The following is an 8,539-nucleotide window of genomic DNA, read 5'->3' as shown; positions in this document are numbered from 1 at the left end:
TATAAATAGTAGTGAACTGTTTGTGAATAGACTGTTTCACTTACCAAACATAGCTTAAAGATTATAGTCACGTGAGATTCACATGGCAAAGATCGGCCAAATGATCAAAGTGCATCAAACGCACCGTATAGGTTCGTTAATAAATTCATTCATCGGTATTCCTCTAATATCGGGATCAGTCTATAGAGACAAATCATATAAGAGCGTAACCAATTTGGAAATCCAACATAATGTATCCCGACGAGATACAGATCTATAAAGGTAAGTCCAACCGTGATATTCACATTGGATAGTGCTTTCAACGGCCAAATCATGCTCTAAAAAGTAACATACAAAATTGGACATTGAGGATTGTACCTATGGAGACGTTTTATCATATTGGGTCACCTCGACCTTTATAAATAACCTATCAAATACGTACAATTAATTCATAGATTCATTGGTCATGGTAAGAGTATAACCTATTTTTAACTTAAGTATTGGAGGCATCCCCACTTGATGCCCCGAGTTTTCATTTATGGTTGCAGGTCATTAGGGCACGTGGCAGACATATCTCAAATGCATGCACAAATAATAAATCCATCATTAACAATCATTTGGTTATATGTCTTATAATCAAACAAGTTAAAAGAATAGTGCTATATATACTTACAATTTTACATATTAATTCTCAACATATCAATGACTGACACGTGTAAAAATACGATTAGCAATTAGCATTTTTCATGCTTAATTATTGGATCCCAAAAGAAGGCACTTGTTTTTTGCAATGATGAAACTGATTAGAGAAAGGAAAAAAATGGTGATTCCGTGGTTCAATATGGGATTAGAAAATCCTTTTGCTGCATAATTCGGTTCCTAATATCGCTATAATTGCAATAACATCAAAATTTAGGATTTCAAAAGCATCAAAGACAAGGCAAAATAAGCTTTACTCCGTTTTTTGTTTTTGTTTTTGTTTTGTTTTTTTTTTTAGACGTGCATAAAAATAAAACGAAAGGTAGAAAATGAGAGGCCGGTGTGCCTCAAATAACAAATAATAAAAAAAAACATTATGGTGATTATGTGCCTAAAAAAAAGATAGAAAAAAACACAGGCAATTAATTAAATTTTTTTTTTTAAAAAAAAGAAGCGAGGGAAAGAATGGTAGAACACATTGGAGAAGAAGTAAGGTGCGGTTTGGATAGTAAGATGAGATGAAATTATTTTAGATGAAATATGAAATTTTAATAAAATATTATTAGAATATTATTTTTAAATATTATTATTATTTTGAGATTTGAAAAAGTTAAATTATTTATTATATTTTGTATGAAAATCTAAAAAAATTATAATGATGAGATAAGATTAAACACTTTGACTATCTAAACGAGGCCTGAATGTCCGTTTGAGTTGCGGAAAAGACTCACAATGTCACGATCTCACTTGGCGATTGATTTCCTTAATGCTTTTCATCCTCATAATAAATAAATAGAATTTTTTTTTTTTGGGTCACGTGCTAAAATGACACATAAATAAATTTATAGATGGAATAGAGAAAGTCTTATGCAGTCCAATTTAGAAAAAACTTCTTTTTTTTTTTTTAAAAGAATTAAAAAAAAAAATTCATCCATAATAAGTGGTAACAATGGTACCTGATAAGGATAATGTTAGAAAGATCTTTTTTGCCTTGTAAGTTGGGGTAGAAAACGGTGCACAAGTATAGTGATTTGTGAATCCAACAATTTCTTTTTTCTTCGGAGGTTATATTATTCTCTAATTCTCTTTTAATTAAAGTGAAAAAATAATTAGGTAATTCTGAAATACAAATAATGTAGCATTTCAACAATATGCGAAATTATTAAATTTATTAACATAAATAATAAAATAACACCACATCTTGAGATAATCTAATATATTATATTTATATTTTAAGAGAAATGATAGTTATAATTGTAAGTACGTAAATTCTGTTCAATTACTTTGAAAAAAAATGAATAAATACGAGATCTATAAAAAATAAAAATTTAAATTTTTAATAATAAATTTCATTCTTTTTCATAATAACTGTACGACGCTTACGTATTCTATCACTGTATGTAACATTACTTATATTTTAAAAAGAGTTTAATAATTACTTGCAATACAAATTATGGATACATTTAGATAAGAAAAGTCTTATTTTCAAAATCGGTGTGAAGAATACATTTAGTAAAATATTTATATTATATAATTTAATTTAAAAGATTAATTTTATAAATTAAATTATACTATTTAAATGATTGATTTAAAAATAGAATGACTCAACGGTGGCAATGAACGGTCAAAGCATCATCATTTTCTTCGTCAATTGAATAATTGAATCAAAGTCAAAGCCAATTCACACTCTTTAATTTGTTTAGCTTATATAAATACAGTAATGTTTCCTACTTCTCTCCATTAAAGTATCATGTTTTTGTTTAACATTATCTTCTAAGGCTGATTTAAATAGTAAAATGAGAGGAGGTGAGGTGAGATGATTTTAAATTAGTTAAATAAAATATTATTTTTTTAATAATAATATTATTTTAAATTTTTAAAAAATTAAATTATTTATTATATTTTATATAAAAATTTTAAAAAATTATAATAATAAGATAAATTGAAAGTATCCAAACGAGATATTACCCCCACCTTCAACCTTGCTGTTGCTGTTGCTGTTGGTGGCTTCCTCTTTAATATTAAAAAAAAAATACGACAAATAAATTATAAAAAATATACAAACAGAAAGTTGAAAGAAAACAGATAAACCACCACCATCTCTTTCATTTGCAGCACAAGTTACTGCTCTCTCTCTCTCTCTCTCTCTCGTCACTGCTTCTTCAAACCCTAAATTATTATATTAAAAATTTTGAAAAGAAAGAGAAAAAACGTAAACGATAAACACCAGCATCAAGCTCTGCCTCTTTGAAATTTCTGGCTCTCTCTCTCTCTCTGTGTCCTTCAGTTGCTCACGAAAAGAATCCAGAATGGATGCATGCAAGCCTGACCCAGTTGAGAGAATCGGGCATGGAGCGAGACCCACTTGAGAGTGCTGCATTGCGGTGTGTTCACTATGGGAAAGGCCGAGGATGAACACGCGGTGCCGCCCGGAGCGGGTCCTCAGTCGCCGGACCAGAATGAGCAAACCCAGTGGTGTGGCGGTGGTGGTTATTGGAACTGTGGCTTTGGGTGGTGTTTTGATGGGGTTCGGAGGCTCATTGGGCTCAGATGCCTCTTCGTCCTGCTGTTCGCCACCGCTGCTTTCCTCTCTGCCATCTTTTGGCTGCCCCCGTTTCTTCAGTTCGCAGATCAGCGGGATCCAGATCTTGATCCAAAGTTCAAAGGTCGTGTTTCTTTTTCATTTCCCAATTTTAATTTTTATGGGTCTTATTTTTTTTTTCCTCTTGGGGTTATAGTTGGCAACATTGGCTGATCGGCATGGATCTAGATCTTTTCTGGATCTTTTCTGGAGTTGAGTATGTATATATTTTAATCTTTTCGGGGTTGGATGTAACTTATTGTTTGCTTGCAAAGAAAATGTAGGGGGAGGAAGAGCTTACTATTTCTTTATTGGTAAAGGAAAAGCTTACCATCAAGATTTATTAATGTCGGTAATAATTTAAATTTGGTTACGAATTTTGGGGGTTTTTGGGATGTATTTCTGGGTGGCTGTTATGGGTTATGGTATGCTGTTCCTATACTGGTATCAGAAAAAGAAGTAAATGGAGTATTTTGTTTATGTTGTTTAATTTGAGAGAGCTTGAGAAACTTGACTTGGTTTAGGTCTTTGCTTTGATTGGTTTCCAAGTGATGAAAACACTACGATTCAGTATTTGTAAATGACACTTTTCGTACATTTTTGGGCAATAGGGTACATTCGAGTCCCACAAGCGTTCCGATAGTTACATATCCAATTTGACCTATGCTAATAATAAGTGGAAAATCTATGAACCCATTGCGATACGTCAAAATATGACTGCAAATACAAATTATCATGATCTGCTTGTTCATGAAAGTATTTTATCCCCGAGGCAGCATAGAGAATAAGAAATTCTATATCTTATTCTTATTGAAGGTAGTTTATCTTACGAGTTTCCATTTTTAGCATTCAGATTTATAAGGATGTGGACCTAAATTTCAGGAATTGGTGTGACTATCTATGGAAATGATTTGTGTTTTTATCTTGATGGATGGTCATATTTGATATCGTGTGACTTCTTTTCTTTTTTTAAATATGTCCAGATCATGATATAGTAGCAAGTTTTTATCTTAGGAAGCCGTTTTATTTGCTTGAAGACAATATCTCGCAGCTCAAGGAAGACATATGGAATGAGATAGGCTTTCCAACCACCAAAGTATCAGCTCTCAGTTATTTTCTTTATTATATACTTCATATTTCTGTTTTTTTTATTAATCCATTCTTTTGAACCAGGTTGTTATTTTATCTCTGGAATACAAAGATGGATCAAACACAACAAAGGTTGTATTTGGGGTCGATCCCGATGCTAAATATTCCAAAATATCCCAAACTATCCAAAGTTTGATCAGGGAAAGTTTTGTTTCTCTGGTCTTGCGACTATATTCTCTTCGCCTGACTACATCCCTATTTGGGGAACCATTTCGTTTTGAGGTGCTAAAATTCCCAGGAGGAATTACTATAATCCCCTATCAGAGAGCATTTCTTTTGCAGAAAGTACAAATCCTTTTCAATTTTACCTTAAACTTCTCCATCTATGAAATACAATCAAATTTTGATGAACTGAGGAGCCAGCTGAAGTCGGGATTACATCTGGCACCCTATGAGGTTTGACATTTTTTTAATACTTCCATCATGCATATCTTGCTTGGGACATAACTGTGATGTAATGGTTGCATATTTCAATGTATCAAATTCTACAATTTTCTTGATTTCAGTGAACAAATTGATGGCCCAACCCTGCTTGTTATTTTCATATATTTTTATCGATGAATATATTTTCTTTTATTTTTTATGAAGCTAGTGGGTAGGGCCTTTAAGTTTGTGTAGGAAGGTGGATATATATAGTTTGAGTTTAAAATATTATTTTAGTACCTGAACTGTATGTATATTTCAGTTTTGTCCCTAAACTATATATTGTTTCAATTTAGTCCTTGAAGTTTCAAAATGGCTTCAGCGTTGACATTATCTTGTCTCACTATAATTACTTAAGGCAACAATTGCTCATGGTAACCCCCTTCTTGTTTTTATTTGGCACATATTTCCTGGTACTAACTTGCTAACCTAGACTGCACGTTATCCTCATAATGTGTAGGAGGGCTAGCAACAATTTGTTCTATTTTTTTTCCAAAACTGAACTCATGTATCTCCATATATTTTGAATTTGTAACACCCATATATGCTCTAACCTGCTGCATCAGTATTGCTCATATAAAAAGACACTTATCATATCGGTAACTGCTATTTGCAAAGTGACGGTAAGGCAAAATTGAGGTGTTTTTAGAACTCTCAGGACTAAATATAATGAAAAATTCTATTCATCATCCCCACACACCACACTTTATATATATTTTTTTTAATCTTACCAAATTTGTGGTATATGGATGATGAGTAGAAGAATTCAATAAGTTTAGGAAGAATAAAATAAAAAAAAAAAATTTAAAAATAAAAAAAAGTGTGGTGTGTGGGGATGATAAGTAGCAAAACTCAAATATAATTTGTTGATATTTTGAAGACATAATCAGAAGGCAATTCTAATCTAGGAACTGAAATTTATAGTTGGACCTATCTTAACCATTTGGGTCTCTTTTCCTGATACAAAGAAAGAAACCTCTTATAGATCATGGAAGCTCTATGGTTAGATGCTTGAAGATATCCCCAATCATTTTCTTAGGAGTCTGATGATTTGTAGTCTTGGTATGCACCATACAGATACTGATTTTTTCCCCGTCTTCTGTATGCAGAACTTGTACGTTAGCCTATCAAATTCAAAAGGTTCAACGGTGGCTGCTCCCACAGTTGTGCAGTCATCCGTTGTTCTGGCTGTTGGGAATACTCCCTCAACTCAAAGATTAAAGCAACTGGCTCAAACCATTACTGGGTCTCATTCAAGAAATCTTGGCCTGAATAACACTGTATTTGGTAGGGTCAAGCAAGTTCGTCTATCATCTATCTTGCAACACTCACTCCATGGCGGCGATGGCAGTGGCACCTCACCTTCGCCTGCACCACTGCCTCATCCCCACCACAACCACCATCACCATCACCATCACCATCACCGCGATACACATCTGGCTCCTGCAATTTCTCCTGCCCCTTCAATTGAGAGGGGTGTACGTGCAACTCCAAATGGTGCACCTACACCCAGGGTTGCTTCTCCTGACCCGAAGAGAAGTGTGCCTGCACCTGAGAAAAGTTATGGAGCAAAGCCTCCTGGTTGCCAAGTTGGAAATGGAAGGAGTTCTAAAGGGTATGCCAGAAAGCACCCTCACTTAGCCCCTACTGTTGCACCATATATTTCTCATTATCCTGCAGTGTCACCACAAGTGCAAGTAGTCTCACCAGCACCCATTTCTCATACGAGTCCTGCTTCTAGTCCTTTGCCAAGTGTGGTTTTTGCTCATGTTCAGCCCCCATCAAAGAGTGAATCAGATTTAGAACATTCTGACTCTATGCCACAACTTGCGCCATCACCATCTTCATGTGAGTATAGACAATGATCTTAATTTACTGCTCCAAACATAGCCAATAGTTTCGACACTTCTGATACAATTTGTGGCATGCAACTGTTGTTTTTGCATCTTGTTTTCTGCGGGTCATTTTTTTTTTTTGTGGGCTGTACAATTGGTGTTGAGAAAAATGGAGTGTGGGCTTCATCGGGCTGGCGACTTAGAACCATGAGCACGATTGGAAACTTGTTATTGAATATCCTATTTATGGATTTTAGATATATACTGTCAGCAGACTAATACACTGTTTTGCAGCTTCTGCAGGTTTTCTTCTTACTGCTCAATGGCCATTTTCTCTGTTCCTAGCTCTTGTATTAAATTTATAACAGAGAAGCATTCTCTATTCTAGTTAAAATCACTTCTCTGGTCGTCTACAGACAGGATCGCATCTTTCAACTGGGCAAACTGGAGGAGTTCTGCGAGTGTGAGCTACGCAAAGGGCGTGCTTCACATCGGAGTGGGATGTATGTTGGTTTTATGCGTGTAAATATTTGATGAAAGAATCCAGTCGGTGGATGCATTTTCGGGTCAAAGTCACGGTGGTGGCAGGCCATGATACGTGCATTACATTACCGCTGTTTTGTGTATTCTAATCCGCAGAAATGTATGGGGAAGATAAGAACCAATTGATGTATAACATTACCCCTTTTTTCCCTCATACTTTCCGTGTCAATCCAGTCTCCATTTTTTTTTTTTTTTTTAAATTTTGCCAGAAATTGATAGAACATGTCAATTCTATAATATTTAATGCTGGAATCAACGTTACTTATAAAATGCTATAGGATTCATATATTGTAGAGAGGAGTCCCACACTCACAAAATGATTATACAAAAAGTAATTCTACAAACTGACGTAATTTCATATGATCTGTCGGATCTTTTTTATAATAAAAATATTTTTATAATCTAACAAATGATATTAAATCATATTAGTTTATGAGATTATTTTTATGTAATCATTCTGTAATTAGAGTATTTCTTAAAAAATAGAGGGACATTTTATGGTTTTTCCATGGCTGCTGGGTTGACTCAGGTGCATTTTTTTTTTTTTTTATTTATTTATGTGAAATGTTATCTTGATTTTTTGTATCCCGATCGCAAAGATGCGTTGTCATTTAAGTTTTTAAGGTGTTTTTTTTTATTATTATTTTAACAGTCTAACTAATTAATATATGATCGAGATAATAAAATAGCTCGATATATTCTACTACCGCCTCTATTTTGGATGACGGGCCTTATCACATGCCCTTTGGACCAGGGAATCATCTACCTCACCTTCTTCTTCCTATTATTTTATGAGAAGTATTATAAATGTAAAGAAATTTTATAAAAATAAATATATAAATTAACATGATATATTAGATATATTTTATAATAAAAATAACCTTAACGTAATATATCAAACTGTGTCAATCTGTCTAAAGCGTTTTTCTTATGAGAGGCTCTTGGAACCGGACATAGTGTATAAGTGGGATTTACATCCTCCAATAACACACACCCACGTAAGTTGTCTAATTTTATTACAGTAGACAGAGCTGCAACAGATCAATTGGAATTAGGCGTCTCCATCATCGCTTCAAGTGCTCTCTCACTCTCCTCAAACCAGCCAGCCTCTCAAATATATCAAATGGTTATAATCTGTTGTCGATAACGTTTGGTTCTGCAAATCAATTTTTTTTTTTTTTTGAAGAATATCTGCACACCGAAGAGGAGATCTGCTATTGTGTGGCAGGAAGTGGTAAGAGTAGATATCCTTTAGTTTCATTTATAGTCACCGCTTCACCCAAAAAATCTGGTTGCTGGTTGCTTGCTTTTTGGTGAAGGATATTTTGAT

General features: G+C 33.9%; 1 protein-coding gene across 2 annotated transcripts; it reads left to right on the top strand.

Moving 5' to 3' along the window:
* Positions 1–2,757: 2,757 nt before the first annotated feature.
* LOC121267877 lies at positions 2,758–7,397 on the top strand. Of its 2 annotated transcripts, XM_041171974.1 has the most exons (6): positions 2,758–3,344; positions 4,243–4,355; positions 4,433–4,804; positions 5,941–6,679; positions 6,961–6,969; positions 7,083–7,397. In XM_041171974.1, the coding sequence occupies exons 1-6, from the start codon at positions 3,074–3,076 to the stop codon at positions 7,190–7,192; spliced, it is 1,614 nt and encodes a 537-aa protein (XP_041027908.1). In that variant the 5' UTR covers positions 2,758–3,073; the 3' UTR covers positions 7,193–7,397. The 2 variants fall into 2 exon arrangements, with proteins under 2 accessions (XP_041027908.1, XP_041027909.1); XM_041171975.1 differs by lacking the exon at positions 6,961–6,969.
* Positions 7,398–8,539: the final 1,142 nt, after the last annotated feature.

This window comes from Juglans microcarpa x Juglans regia, chromosome 5S (assembly GCF_004785595.1).
Source record: "Juglans microcarpa x Juglans regia isolate MS1-56 chromosome 5S, Jm3101_v1.0, whole genome shotgun sequence".
Taxonomy (NCBI): Eukaryota; Viridiplantae; Streptophyta; class Magnoliopsida; order Fagales; family Juglandaceae; genus Juglans; species Juglans microcarpa x Juglans regia.
The sequence above is the reverse complement of the archived record's forward strand: the minus strand, read 5'-3'. Positions and strand labels throughout refer to the sequence as shown.

Excerpts from the sequence above, each read along its gene's own strand:
- LOC121267877 (XM_041171974.1), top strand. The coding sequence starts at position 3,074 with ATGGGAAAGGCCGAGGATGAACACGCGGTGCCGCCCGGAGCGGGTCCT. Across the intron at positions 3,345-4,242 it reads TCTTGATCCAAAGTTCAAAG|ATCATGATATAGTAGCAAGT; the intron begins GTCGTGTTTCTT and ends AAATATGTCCAG. Across the intron at positions 4,356-4,432 it reads TAGGCTTTCCAACCACCAAA|GTTGTTATTTTATCTCTGGA; the intron begins GTATCAGCTCTC and ends CTTTTGAACCAG.